General features: G+C 41.9%; 1 protein-coding gene and 1 long non-coding RNA gene across 2 annotated transcripts in view; both read right to left on the bottom strand.

Annotated features, from left to right (window-relative positions):
• Positions 1–1,947: 1,947 nt before the first annotated feature.
• Positions 1,948–15,993, bottom strand: part of LOC124260245 — a 17,948-nt gene continuing 3,902 nt past the window's right edge. Inside the window, exons 2-3 of the long non-coding RNA XR_006894034.1 lie at positions 15,048–15,499; positions 1,948–1,958 (exon numbers count right to left, since the gene is read on the bottom strand). This is a non-coding gene — a long non-coding RNA (uncharacterized LOC124260245). The remainder of the gene's footprint in view (positions 1,959–15,047; positions 15,500–15,993) is intronic.
• Positions 6,083–14,790, bottom strand: LOC124260244 (monocarboxylate transporter 14-like). The gene is made up of 5 exons (XM_046694503.1): positions 14,300–14,790; positions 12,943–13,086; positions 7,992–8,828; positions 6,760–6,810; positions 6,083–6,359 (listed from the first exon to the last, which is right to left on the bottom strand). The coding sequence occupies exons 1-5, from the start codon at positions 14,493–14,495 to the stop codon at positions 6,220–6,222; spliced, it is 1,368 nt and encodes a 455-aa protein (XP_046550459.1). The 5' UTR covers positions 14,496–14,790; the 3' UTR covers positions 6,083–6,219.

The following is a 15,993-nucleotide window of genomic DNA, read 5'->3' as shown; positions in this document are numbered from 1 at the left end:
AAGCTTCACATGTACATCACGAAATTGTAGACCTTGTGTGACATTGAACAACAGCTGTGGATGAAGAGGTATATATGTGCGCTTCTGGAGGTTAACCTTGCTTGCAGGTCACATGGTTAGTTTACATGCGCTTCAGTACACGTGTGTGTTTACAGACATCCTAAACATAAAACATGCTTGAAAGAAAGGCGGTAACTGTCTTTTGATTATGTTGGAAAAAGCACGTATAAATTAAAACGTCAAAATACTTCGATATACCTCGTATGCATTGCTCTTGATTAGGCGAGGCAGAGACCACCTACCATTGCTGTATGGTCTCTGGGTGAGCACATATGACGTTGTTCATACTACAGAGAAATGTGAACATGTGAGCAAACTTCGATCGTATCAAATTACGCTCGGGTACACGGCTGTGTACATGTCATACTGGACAGACACCTTCGCTCCTTGTTCTAACAGGGTAAGTGACGCTATGATAAATAATAATAGTGGATATTTGTAAAGCGCCAGTGTCCACGCACTTATGCATGCTCATGGCTCAATAAAACTATACACATGGAACTAAATTAATCACCCCTAACATATTTTAAGTTACTGACTTGCCTAATGATAAATCTTGAATTGTAAGCATGTCTTTTATTTGAACTGTATTCCCTTTCAATATTGTTTAAGGGTTTGCTAAATCAGTCGTCAAAACACATCTCATTATGCAGTTGAAGCAAGCTACCCAAGATTCTCTCAAGAAGCACTATTAAATCAATGCGGCTAACTGTATAAAACGCCAAAACGTTTACATGATTTTACCAGTATCCGTTACAATGGCACGAAGGAGACTGCCAGAAGCAAGAAGGTGGCAAATCATTGGAAAGCAAGACACCGGGATGCCACGCAGTGCTATTGGGCGACAGCTTGACATTCACCACACCATCATAAGTCGTCTTGTTAAAAAAACAACAAGGTTAAGGACTGACCAAAGCCCCGAAAGACGTCTCAAGTTGAGAATCGGGATTTAGCAAGCCTGATGAGATGTCAGCCTTTCACTACAAATGGCGTCCTGACGCACCTATGGCTCCCCAACAGACGTCTGTGCAATGGGACTGTAAAATATCGCATAAAGGCACATGGGATGAGGGCGCAAGAAGGGTGATCAAGTGTCCAGCCATGACCAATGTTCACACGAGAGTTCATTTGGAGTGGTGTTTAAACCGACGTTATTGGAATTTGACGTCAATGAGGAAGGTGCATTGGACGGATGAGAGTCACGTTTTATTGCACGTCACAGACGTCAGCGAGTCTGGAGAACCAAGAACAGTGACTATGAGCCTAAGAACAACAGAGCATCGGTTCCTTGCAGTGGTGGATCTGTCATTGTCTAGGGTTGTCTCTCCTATGATGGTAAACTGGACTGGTAACTGTTCTTTGAAAACTCAATGGCGACCACGACACCCGGGACATTCTGGATCCTGTTCTTGTGCCACATTTTGATAACCATCCATTTGCCACTCGCCCTGAATTTATGGATGACAACGCCCGACCACATCGTTCCCGACTTGTGACACGCCTTCCCCAACAGCGCTGTATCCAAACTTCCATGGCCAGCTATGAGCCGGAATCTGAACCCGGTGGAGCATGTCTGGGGCATTCTTGGACGCAAGCACTGGATCAGCAAACACTGGATCCGCCTGTACAAGATCTGGCATGTTTGGAAGCAGCTTTCAGCCGGGACTAGCAGCAGCTGGTTCTTGAGCGAATCCGGAGACTCACGACATGCATGAGGAGGAGGCTCAAAGCAGTCATCCGTGCACAAGGTGGATATGCGCGCTATTAACATTGTTCATGTGATTTGCTGTCTGAAGATGACAGAGTACATTTTGAGACTGAGAGACACTCACCTCCCCCATTTTGGAACTCTGCAGCCCCACAGTTGTACAGGGATACATTCTGTTAACAAAACATTTCTGACGTTTTGATGTCATTTAGTAAATTAAGATATTGCAAATTTTCATGATTTTTTTGTTATTGTTTAGTCCAAAATGTCAACTTTCAGGAAACTTTCAAGTATACATACGAATGGTAATGGTTGCTCAGTTTCATGGCAATATGAAAAAGTCGGGGTATTTTAATTAACTTCCATGTGTATATTTACAGAAGAATGGAAAAAAGTCAATTGTAGGCTTTAGTAAAAAGGAATGTATTTAGGGCCTTCTTAAAAGAGTCCAGGGTTGGGGCGAGTTTGATTTGAAGCGGTAGAGAGTTCCATAAAAGAGGGGCGACATGCTGAACATTTTTCTTTCCAAAAGAGGAGAGCCGAGCTTGAGGAACTTTCAGGAGCCGTTGATCCTGGGAACGTAGGGTTTTGGAAGGCACTTACTGGGTTAGGAGAGATATGGAGGGGCAATGTTGTTGAGACACTTAAAGATCGTGTACAGACCTTTGAAGTCAATTCGGTATTGAACAGGAAGCCAGTGCAAAGATTTTATCACAGGGGTCATATGATCATATTTCGAACTTATATATACTAGATATAATTCTAGCGGCTGTATTCTGCACTTCATGAGCTTTTCATGTGTTCTTTGGATAGTCCAGTCTGAAGGCTATATCAGTATTCTGGGCGAGAAGACACAAGGCATCTGACCAGGATATGTGCACTCTCTTTATGTATTTTCGGATGGTACCAATGGAACGAATGTGAAAGTAGTATGTCTTACACAGATGATCCACCTGTGCAGACATGGAAAGGTCAGCCTGTAGCTGTACTCCAAGATCTTTAACTTGTTGTGATGGCAGATACAGGCAGAAGTAATCTTCAATTGTTTAACATCTACCTAGTCGGTGTGCTGTTGTCTACGACGTAGATTAGCTTTAGTCGCCGTAAGAAAAACAACACAAAAAGATCGCTTTTAAATATGAGTGAGTTCCGATTTTAAGTCACATCGGCAATATTTCAGCCATATCGTGAGTAAAAGGTTATAATTTCATATCAAGTAAATGTAAATTATAAAAACCTGTCAACGAAGGACAGGAAGACAACTAGATTATCACAAATTTCGATATAAAAACAGGCTATAGAAATAAAACTAGCATATATCTCTAAAATAGAGCTGAGGATCGCCAACAACTGAAGGTAGATCACCATACTAGGGACCATGGGGACTTACGGTACTTTCGTTTCCTGCATGGACCCTAGCTGGATTTACACCATTCCCTAAGTTAGACAAATCTAGCCTTACATTAAATGACATATGCTCTACGATTAAAAAGAGTGGAGAGATTAAATTGCCGTTGAATCTTTTGTGACTTACGCTTTTAAATATAAAAGAAAGAATACGTTTTCTTTGTTTTACTTATTAAGACAGGGTCTGTACGGGTTGTAGTGAAAACGGACCCCAGCGAAAACGGCCAAAGAATATTTCGAGAAAACGGCCACCGCTCACGAGAAAACGGCCACCGCTGCTAGAGAAAACGGCCTCTATGCCTAGAAAAACGGCCATGATATGTAACAGAAAACTACATGTATTTTATTTTACTGTTATTCATCTCTCAATCAATATTATAAGGAGGCAATAACAATGATAACATAGTAATGGCAATGGTTTAGGTTGTATATCTACAAGTTGTACTTACATATTATTTATTTACAACTCTTCATTTGTTTGTTTCTGAATAATGCAATGTATATTATAATGCTATATTTTACATGTCTTGTTATTGATAACACATATGGTGATACGTGTATTAAAGGGATACCTAGAATAAATAAGAACCTTGTCTATCAAATATCAATTCTTTCTTAAAGTGATATAAATGGGTGCTGGCTGGCTGATCAGGCTGATTTCGGACTTGTCTCCTTCACCCGTCAACATTTAATAATTGAATAAACACGAGAAAATTTTATTATTTTATATCATTAGTATTAGATAAAATGATTTATCAATTCTTTTATTAAGCTGTTTTCTCACTCTCACGTCAGTCAGTACACAGGGAGTAGCGAGGTGATTGGATATCTTGACCTGAATTTCAAATCACACCGGCAATATTTCAGCCATATCGTGACTAAAAACAAATTATATTTTCGTGATAACTAAACACCTGTCACCGAAGGACAGTAAAACAACTAGTTTATCGCAGATATAAATTTAAAACTAGAATTTATATTATTTTTTTAAAACGTTTAAACTATAGATGACAATACCAAAAACAGGCTATAGATTACCAACAACTGAAGGTAGATCGCCATACTAGGGACCATGGCAGAACTACAAGAACAAAATTTGGAATTAGTACTACTAACCCGCTCGTCAATATAAACACTACCTTATCAACTTGTCTTACCTGTAAAATGTACAATCAATCAAATTGGTTTTTGTTCATCGGAACTATCGAGACAATCAACCAATCTTCAAAGGTTAAACCGCTATGGATATAGAAACTAAACGGTGTCTTACCGAAACGTCGACCCCTAAGGTTGAGGGTAAAAATCCTTTGATGTGATATGTTGTTTTAGCGTTGTTATTTCAAGGGATTAAAGTCTGGGTGTCACCCAAAGTTGAACTCAGGTGCGAAAAGTGATCACTAAATTAAATATGAGATCTGTTCACCTACTGGAATGTAATTATTTAGTGAGTTCGCTCAATGTGACTAATTAATCCAATCATATCACACATACGGCAGCATGACGTATATCTCAAACATCATTTCCATCATGGCAAATGCACAGCTTGATCAATAATTTCTTCCTACCTCTTGTAGCGGTAGATACCTGTGCATGGGAGGATATATTGTATAGAATAAGCAAGAGAATGACAGGAGGTTGGATTTCTTTGAAATGCGCAAAAAATGATTGTAATTCGACTGTTTCTACGATCAATGACATTCTTTCAAAAAAGCCATCAGCGCACAACCATGTGGCGACTGAAATGAAAATTTAGTGCTTTACTGTTCATAAATGACTAAATGCTGAATCCGCTTTTATGTCGTTCCTGTTTTCTGTATAACCTATGTGACTGTAACAACATTTTATTCCCATTGTAACCAGTCAGTGGTGCGTGGAGACAGTCGGTTCCTCCCTTGCCAGTTTGTGTTGACACGCTTTAGAAGGTCGGCGTTTCGGTAATGAATCCACTAAACAGAACAACCAATCACTGTTTAAAATCTTATCTTATTCATTTATTGGTAATGAAGTAAATCTTTATTATTTAGGATATATATAATCATATAATATCCTTTCATCTTGGTGCAACTATGTTGGTCGTTTTCTCTAGGCACAGAGGTAGTTTTCTCTTGGTCCAGAGGCCGTTCTCTCCAGCGCGGTGGCCGTTTTCTCGATTTTATGGGGGTCCGTTTTCGCCGGGGTCCGTTTTCTCCGTATCCCGTCTGTACAACACACAAATCAGATTGAATTATCTGGGGTTGATGTATGTTCTGGGGTTTGTTTTTTAGCTAAACTGCTACATGCCTACGTACAATCCTGGTAAGTAAATGACGAATGTTACTAATGGTACTGTTATGTCCTAACCGATGAAAAGTCTTTATCATGCACAATTGTCGCTGTGTTCATTGTAATTCCTGCATTTTGATTAGCTTAATTGGTCACGTGTTGTTGCATTAATTTCCTAAAGAAAGTCAAAATATTATCCAAGGCCATCAGGCAGACCACTTTCACAACTGCGGAGACTCCTATTTACAGTGGAGGGAAGTAAAGTTTCTTTTTCAGCGAGTCTGACCACCCGATCCCACAAGCATGGGACGCTGAAGACCAATTCTAACCGGGATCTTCACGGGTTCCGATGTCAATTAACACTTTTTTCGGATAGAAAGCCATGGCAATAAACATTTTAAAAAAACGTGTATTTCTTGTCCAATATTACTCCAGCATAACATATTAAATACGACGTTTTCATGTCGTTAAACCTATGCTGCACGTTGTGTCAGTGTTCAAGCTGATACTGTTCTATTTGAGCTGATTGTTATGGAATGTTTGAGAAACCACAAGTCCACCAAATTCAGATCCTGAAGCAAATATAGCCAAGAAAGCCCACGCAAGTCTAGAAAATGTGGCAAAAAATGAAAAAAGTCTCAGGGCTCCTTTTCACTATATTCTATTGTTTTAACTATGAACCTTTTTCTGTAAAATATGTTCATTTCAGAGACTAGTTGTTAGTCTAATAGATGTCCTGACATATCATAAAAGAGAGATCATAGTCAGTGGTTGAACAGTATTTATTGCCGATCTGGTCCGGAAGCTACGGCTGTGTATTCTTCAGCAACTGTCACGTCCATTTCCCGATCAGAGGAAACACTTGGTCTCTTAAACATCGGTATGCACAGAGACAGCAGACTTCCTATCACTAGTGCGCTACCTGAAACAATACAACACATCAGCTAGTATGAAGATAAAACATCACAGCACGGACATCAGAAATCGGCTTCACACATTGTGTCCATGTGGAGAATCGAACCTTGGTCTTCGGCGTCACGAGTGAACTACTTTTAATATTAGGCTAGTCCCATCGCCCTACCTGTAGAACTTTTGTTCAATACTGTCGTTATTTATTTACACAAAATAGTACTAACTCACCCCATGTGGGGATTTGAACACGGGCCTTTGGCGTGAAGTGCGAACACCTTACCCACTTGGCTACCCCAACGCCCCTCACTCACAGAGTGTTCAAGTATAGTTTTGCATCACTGTGAGTTTGTAACAGCCGAATGTTGTATTATGACAGCACATCGGACTGCATGAAGTTTCATGGAACTTACCAGAACAAGCAAAGCTGACATCGTAACTTCCTGAGACGTCCATGATCAACCCTGCGAACAACATTAAATATTTTTGGAACGTGTAACACGTTGGGACAGGGAGCGGTGACGGATAGATTGAAAATAATATGCGTTACGATTAAACTGTAGGAAAACATTTCAAATTATTACACTTCTGATAAATTACAGGACTTTGCATTTTAGTAGACTGTGCATATCAAACCGTTTCACATGTAGTATGGATCCATCTCATTTGAATTTTGACTCAACTATTATTATCACAAAAAGTTCATTTTATCATTTTTGAAATTATTATAATTTTTTTTTTATCTGTAATGAGAAAATAGGTTGAACCTTCAAATATATCCTGAACGGTGGTATTGTTTGAATTATCAAGCCCTTCAAAGCATATTTGTTTAAGCTTGAAAAAGATATGTCCCTTCGAATATAGATCGACAATGATCGTCTGCGACAATCATGGCTAACTTTTGGTGCCCAGAACCGTTGAAAAAATAATAGAGAAACAGCTAGACCGGTTCCGGTAAACATTAGAATTTGGCATTTACTAAACCTAAAGGGAAGTAAATTCGCCACACGGCCATTTGTGTTCGTTCCTCATCAAATACGGATTCAAACGAGATGTACCATCCCCTGCTGCCTGGCAAATAACACAACACGTAATGTTGTCTGCTCCGCATGGGTTAAATGAAATAACATTGTTCGGCTTCTTTCATCAACAAAAGAAATGCTCTTCAGTGACAGACAAAATATCTGTCGCAAAGCTCCCAGCTACAAAAGTGACCGAGCGGTCGGAAGAGGCTCATTAGAGGCCCTAAATTACGTTGGACTCTTCATATCATTCGTGTCCGGGCGTGTCTATGGCGGGCCACATCTTGGTATTCTATACTAAACGGACACCTCAATTTTGAAATTGTATCCTTTGCCGAGTTAAACCCAGCTCGATCCTTACGCCTACCGTAAGTCACTCACACTCCTCATAATCAGTCTGGTTGCCTGGGTATGTTGCGCAGGCGCTCCACTGATCCCGACAAGGACTGCACAATGGCTGCCTCCATAATGATGTGCTACTGATTGGACACCTCCGTCTAATCGCATAAATTTCGCTTCAAAGTGGTTATTCATGCACATGAAAAATATCACGATTGTTGTATCTCATACGAGGGACCTATCATCCTGTTACACAAAAACAGGGTCCGTTTGCCTTTACTCACCTGCAAAAGGAGGTCCGAGAAGTAATCCAATGCCACCAATGAAATTCACCACTCCATATCCGGTCGCCAGTTGTTTCACACCTAACAGGTCTACAATAATTGGGTTCAATAGCGCCATCGGCCCTCCACTGTAGATGCCATATATGCTACAGAAGAGGAGCTGTAGTGTGTAAGAACTTGCTAAAAGTGGACACAGAATGATCAAGACACCGGCTACACCTACCATACCCGTGTGTAGCATGAAGACGCCTATTGCTGGATCGGTACCAGCAAACCCTGCCAACACCCGCGCTATTATACTAGTGATTCCCATGGCTGTGAACAACATGGCTGAATTCTGTGGGCTAGTTCCTTTAGACTCCGCAAAGGTAGGCAGATGTACATAGATGATTGATTCTCCAAATCCCCATAATGTATAGGAAAAGACGTACAGCATAAAGCTCAAATTAGACAAAAGAGACCACGTGTCTCTGACTGTTGAACGTAAACGTTGCACATAGCTTATTCTGACTTCTGACTGCACGTCTGCTTCTTGATCCACGAGATTTCGGGTGACGTCTCCCGACGTCTCCTTCGTCTTTGCTCCTATTTGTTGCTCATGCGGTGACGGTCTAAACAACATACCACACACACACGCATTAGCTCCTATTCCTCCCATTATAAGAAACGCCCCACTCAGTCCGAACGTGTCAAGGAGGCCTCTCACTAACGGAGCACCGATGAGCATCCCCGATCCTCCTCCAGACATCTGAAGACCAGAGGCAAGGGGAAGGTATTTGTCGAAATAGTGTCCAGTGATGACAATCGCTGATGTCTCGAGGAACCCGAGTCCTAGACCTGCAATATAAATCATTTGTGTTCACTACCCCTCAATGCAAAGAGAACGGTCAAAGTGACAACCCAGTGGTATGTAGGGATTCAGATTACTTTCGGGGTGGTGGGGTAACCGTGTGGTTAAAGCGTTCGCTAGTTATGCCGAAGAACCGGGTTCGATTCCCCACATGGGTACAATGTGTGAAGTCCATTTCTTGTGTCCCCCGCCGTGATATTGCTGGAACATTGCTAAAAGGGAATAAATGTAAACTGCCTCACGCACTCAAATTACTTACTTAACTTACTAGGGAGTATACAACCCAGCAAGAACGACAAAAGTGGGTGGTTTTTATTCCAGCAATATCACAGTTGGGGACACTAGAAATGGGCTTCACGATGTGAATGTGACGAGCGAACGATTTCACCACTAGGCTATCCTAACGCCCCTTATGGTAATGTCGATATGTCATTAGACCAACTCTTAGTCTCTGAATATATATAATTTTGATAGTAACAAACAAACCCATCTAAATTGAAAAGGAGCCCTAAGGAGACCAGAGATTCATAAGTAAATCTAGACTTTATGTAGGGCTTTAGCACTGCAGATCTTGGCAGTAGGGAACATAATGTGGTTCAGGGACTGTGAGACAGACTAATTCCATTTGAGGGCAACAGTTTACAAGCTGATGGTCAATATGTGTTGTAATGATATTATCAATGGCTTCGCAATGTTTTCGCAATAGTTGTTTAAATGTCTCTTTTTTCCTATTTCATTATTAAGTGGTATAAAAACGTATTCCATCGATGCGCATGGCACATTATTGTCAGTTAGTACTAATTTCGTCCTGAACAGATGGGGATATGTTGGGGATCACACACATGGTAACAAATGAAAATGTTGACGAAAACATCGTATGCAACACAGTTTATGTCTGAAAACCTAACACCAAAACACGTCTGATTCTCGCAATAGGGGCGCACAGGGTGTTGTTCCTATTTGAAACTTTTATTTGAGACTTTGATTAAAGTCGATTAATCATATAGGTCATTATTTCTGGCAACAAAATTCAGTCTGCTCATCAAACAGCTAACTTCTTTTATTTCATTGCTTGTGTTTATGATGCATATACGGACTATTGGTATTCTTGACACTGGCAGTGGCATTCAATACTTCAGAGTGTGTAATTAGCTATATACCGGTTGCAATAAACCCGTAATATTTCCTATCGACCATGACGTGAACGACAAGGATGTTTGTAAACCGTGTTATCACTATTCCAGAAATATCACGGCGCAGGTACATGTACAAGGCCTTTACGCACTGTACCCAGTCGCGAATCGAACTCGGGTCCTGCCCACGACGAGCTAACCCTCTACTCAGGTACCCCCACCGCCTCTAACGTCAAGAGAGCAGGATCGACTGGTCCGAAATGATATATAGCTCGAATTACTGTAAACCTTCATCGGGCTCCTCGAATTCGAGTTTTGGGTGAGGCAATTAGAAATCGTTTACAAGCTGCTCATCTCAGCCACGTGTTATACCGCCATGTGTTGTATCACGTGTTGTACAGCTACTGCTGTAGTCGTCGTTGCTCACGTGCCATTCTTTCAGAAGAGTCTCGGTTCACGTTGCACTTCCTTAATACTCATGGTCATTCTGGCAAAATGGACGTCAAGCCAATGTCACGGGTCCTCGTCACAGATTTGGTGGGGGATCGGTCATGGTGTGGGGTGCCATCACTGACTGAGTGTACCAAACACCATATTGTGCACGTAGGGTCAGTGAAATGCACACTCGGTGCACCATACGCAGACCATTTGGTTTTCCGTGTACACGGCATGTGGGTCGACATTTTGTTTGTCTGCACAACTATACTGCCACCGTGTTGGAATCGTCAATAATCATCTCCAGCAGCACAACTCCGAGCACAACTGCCAGGGAAAACATACTTTGCATTATAACTACGTAAGGAAAAATTTGTCAAGACAAACATGAAATATTTCGCAACAGAAATTTACCTTGACATCATTAAGATTAACACATGACCCCTTGCACCTACGATTTGTGAAGGTCCGGGTTAGAATGAACCTTCAGTAACCCATGCTTGTCATAAGAGGCGACTAACGGGATCGGGTGGTCAGGCTCGCTGACTTGGTTGACACATGTCATCGGTTCCCAATTGCGCAGGTCGATGCTCATCATGTTGATCACTGGATTGTCTGGTCCAAACTTGATTATTTACAGACCGTCGCCATATACAGTCAACTCTCGTTAATCCGACACTTGTGGTTGCAGAGAAATATGTCGGATTAACGAAAATGTCGGATTAATGAAAATGTCGGATTAATGTATTTGTGTGAAAAGATCAATGTTTACTAAATGTCATGATCGTCATACTGTTGAATGCATATCAGAAATGGTAGATCTAGTTATCTTCATCGTATGTAAAAATATTCACAGAAATGAGAAATACTAACAATATATACTTGTTTTCATTTATTAACATTCATAGATGGCATAACATACATTTATAATCACATAAGCGAACAGTTTCAAATCTATTTCATGACCACATTGGCACAAAACTCACGTTTGTTTTTACCGCATATCAGCTGCCATTATGACCCGGATGTTGAATATGTTACAGTTTCCATACAACTAATTCCATAATAACATGTAGACGTCTAATGTACAATCAGGCGTGTATCATAACATATATAATTTATAACTTGAAAAAGTCTTTGATGGTCATTAACATCAAACACGTCTAAGTGGTGTGTCAGAAATGTTTGCAAAGTGTTCAACGATGTTTTGGCCTCAGATAGCTTGAAGCATTGGAATCAGCTGGAGTATTGCTGAGTGCGGCGTAAAACTAAACTCACTCACTCATTGTGATTTGTGTTTCATCCCTTTCAAGCATTCCAACTGCCCACAACAGTAGTTTACTTATGAATATCTTTTTCATGGGATTGTCATGTTATACCATGATATTATTTGTATTCTATTTTTAATATGATTACTAATTATGGCCTTGGGCCTGTTCTCTCACTCAGACTGTAGAGCTTGTGCCTACTGCTGGAGATTCTGTGGTCACTGCAGACGTTGATCAAGAGCATCCAATAAATGTACGATGGGGTTCAGAGCTGGAGACTGAGAGGACCATGGCAGAAATGAATGCTGTGGTTCCTAAAAATTTTATGAGTGGGGTCGGCAGTTGTAGTGTTGAAAAATGACGTTTGCTTGTTTCCTAATGGAAAGGACGTGAGGCCGAATAATTTCTGTGTAATGTTAAATTGCCTTTGACATGTACCTAGTATGTTCTGTCTGTATATGAGATGGCGGCCCACATCATTACACTATCGCATTAAATCTGCCCATTTCCTGTATGCACATCTTTACGGAGAAGCGAAAACGTGAGCCGTCATTAAACCAAACATGTTTCCATTGCTGTTGTAGCCATACACGGTGCACTTGACACCACTGACGTCGCAGCCTCCGATGCTACCGGGTAGAATGAAGCCTCAAAGTGGTCGTCTTGGGCTATAACCTGCAGCCATGTGCGGTTCGTTACTGTCTGGATCGAAATTCTACGCAATCCTGGTATTGCTGTAGCTATAAAGGTGGTGGTAAATCTATCACGTAAGTGACGAACCCGTATGAACGTGTCATGCGCTGCAGCTGTGACACATGGTTCCTTAATGAACCCTGCGTTTGATAACAGTTCCACAGTCGTGTAATGGTGGTTGGCGATACGTGGAAAATCCTGGCTGAGGCCGAAACCGGGCCGCCTGTCACCAGTAGGCCGATGGCGTTGTTTCGTTGAGCTTCTGTCATTATTAGCATGATTTTACTTTTCTCTTACTGAACAACAGTGATCACGCACATTTAAAAACCCATTGTTTCCATAACCCATAGTTCATGTCACTTTCATGTTTTAGAGTTTCATCCACTTTTTCGGTAGTTCATTTTTTTCGCCAGGCACAAATCACTCCAAACGAATGCAGACATGTGACATTCATATTTTGTATTCTTGTTGTATGGATCAACAAAACTGATATTTCCAATTTGAGTTTCTATTTATGTAGAGTATATTTATAGTATGTGGTGATAATTTTTACCGAAGATTTGACACTTTACCTGCAGTAAGTCCATAGGACACAATCACCCCGTTTACCGACGTTGCGAAGAAAGCAGCAACCATGCCCACCAGGGTCAGAAGACCTCCAACAACGGATGCAACGCGACACCCCAAAACATTGGTTAAAGAGCCGGTCACAGGAGCTGAAAGAACAGTGGGGTACACAATTACATTGACGACATGATTGCACGTGATATTCGATTGCTGCTACCATCTATAACGAAATGGAACGCAATTAATATTGATAAACTTCGACTTGAGCGCTTCCTTCGAGAAGTCCCCTTCCCTGCCTGGGCTGCGTGTAGTGAGTGACTTTAGTTTTACGCCGCTTTAAGCAATATGCCAGCAATATCACGGCGGGGGACACAAGAAATGGGCTTCACATATCGTACCCAGATGAGGAATCGAACCCGGATCGTCGGCGTGACAGCAAACGCTTTAACCACTAGGCTACCCCCACCGCCCCGGCTGCGTGTAGAGAGATCAAGGGGACCTGAGTTTATGATTAGCCCAACCAGCCCGATTGTGCTATACCAACCAACCGCTTTCTGATGCATTAATTCTAAAATCTTACAACAATAGATATGATAATAATAAGATGATGACTGACTGACTGACTGAGTTTGGTTTTACGCCGATTTTTGCAATATTCCAGCAACATCATGGCGGGGGACACCAGAAATGGGCTTCACACAATGTACCCCTGTGGGGATTCGAACCCGGGTCTTCGGCGTGACGAGCGAACGCTTTAACCACTAGGTTACCCCACCGCCCGAATAAGTTGCTGACGATGATGATTATAACACACAAATATTATATACATATAAACGAAAAACATTCAGCGACGTGAACTCCAGCAGACAAACATGAGTAAGGGTGCATACAGAATTAGAAACTAAATTGGAACTGGAAATCGTACCCACAATCATGTTTGAGAATCAACTCTGAGGTGTCTGAGAAACGGACGACCCGTGAACCCCCTCTCGAAAACGGGTCGTGAGAGTCCGGTTTAGAATATTGATCTTCAGTACCCCATGCTTGTTGTTAGAGGCGACTAACGGGATCGGGTGGTCAGGCTCGTTGACTTGGTCGACACGTCATCTGTTCCCAATTGCGCAGATCGATGCTCATGCTGTTGATCACTGGATTGTCTGGTCCAGACTCGATTATTAACAACCGCCGCCACATAGCTGGAATATGGCTGAGTGCGGCGTAAAACTAGGCTCACGCACTCACTCTCGAAAACGTCAAATATCATACTAGCCGAATGGATCTCTTCGATACATCAGTACATTTAGTTTTACATCGCTTTTAGCAATATACAAGCAATATCATGGCGGGGACACCAATACTCACCTGTAAGCATTATCGTCCCATACAACGTGGACCCGACCCACGACGTCTTGACCACGCCCTCTTGCATATTTTCAAGGAGGACGGTGTTGACCACACCCGTTGAGTAGTAGAAGATGCCGGAGATGACAACTTGTAGCCAACTGAAGACCAGCACCACCCACGCATACCCTCTGTCAATGTCCTTGTGGTCTGCCATCTTAGATACATCCGTATTTCCGGGAGAGAATAGGACTATCGCTGTGCTTCAGGTAAGTGGCGGCAAACCAGATCATGTGTATTCAGATGTGGACTGATGGTCATAATATCAAACACTCATAATTTACAGTCCGTTGTCTGCAGATCATTTACAGTCCGTTGTCCGCAGATCATTTACAGTCCGTTGTCCGCAGATCATTTACAGTCCGTTGTCCACAGATCATTTACAGTCCGTTGTCCACACATTTACAGTCCGTTGTCCACAGACCATTTACAGTCAGCACAGATCATTTACAGTCCGTTGTCCACAGATCACTTACAGTCCGTTGTCCACTTATCACTTTCCGTTGATACAGATCATTTACAGTCCGTTGTCCACAGATCACTTACAGTCTGTTGTGCGTTTACAGTCAGTTGTGCACAGATCTTTTACAGTCCGTTGTCCACAGATCACTTTACAGTCCGTTGTCTACATATCACTTGCAGTCCGTTGTCCGTCCGTTGTCCACAGATCACTTTACAGTCCGTTGTCCACAGACCACTGTCCGTTGACACAGCCCGTTGTCCACAGAACATTTACAACCCGTTGTCCACGGATCATTTACAGCCCGTTGTCCACAGAACATTTACAGTCCGTTGTCCACAGATCACTTGCAGTCCGTTGACGACAGATCATTTACAGCCCGTTGTCCACAGAACATTTACAGTACGTTGTCCACAGACAATTTACAATCCGTTGTCCACAGATCATTTACAGTCCGTTGTTTACAGATCAGTGCGGTTTCCCAGTTAACACAAACCATCAAACCACGACAGCCAGTCAGTTATGCGTTATCTCATGTATGTTACAGCTGAAAGAGATGTGGATTACGGGAAGAACTGACCCGCTGGAGTCTCCTGTCGCTAGATTGTTTCATCTCTCAGGAAAGTCGCTATTCTTGACCAAGTGATATCGTCGACGGAGGCTGTGGGAAGAGGTCAGCGTCCCAGTAAATTCATGGGCCCCTGGAAGTATGCCAGTGCGTGAACGTACATAAAGAAAATGTTATTATTGTTTAGCGTGTAACAATAAATTGTACATGGAAACAAGACTGCCCTCGTATCGATCAATCAATAAGTCAATCTATCAGTCAATCAATCATATGTTTACTTGTGCACATGTCCATCCATGTCGATGAATTTGCTTGAGTCATTATTGACGTCCTCTCATATTGCTTCTGACGACCCGTGGTAAACTCAAACACACAGTACACACTCAGCTATTTACATGGCCGCGGGCACCTGGAATACGAGGACAGATGGTGTACGGGTGAATGCAATACATGACACTTGGACACATGACACAGTCAAAGATTAAGCATAGTCACCATATGCATGACTGTATTTCATTCTTCTAGTGCTGTACATATACAATGCATATGCATATTTAAGTGATTGTGTGAGTGAGTTTAGTTTCACGCCACATTTAGCAATATTCCAGCAACATCACGGTGGGGGAC

This window comes from Haliotis rubra, unplaced genomic scaffold, assembly GCF_003918875.1.
Source record: "Haliotis rubra isolate DU_JTF1 unplaced genomic scaffold, ASM391887v1 Scf756, whole genome shotgun sequence".
NCBI lineage: Eukaryota > Metazoa > Mollusca > Gastropoda > Lepetellida > Haliotidae > Haliotis > Haliotis rubra.
The sequence above is the reverse complement of the archived record's forward strand: the minus strand, read 5'-3'. Positions and strand labels throughout refer to the sequence as shown.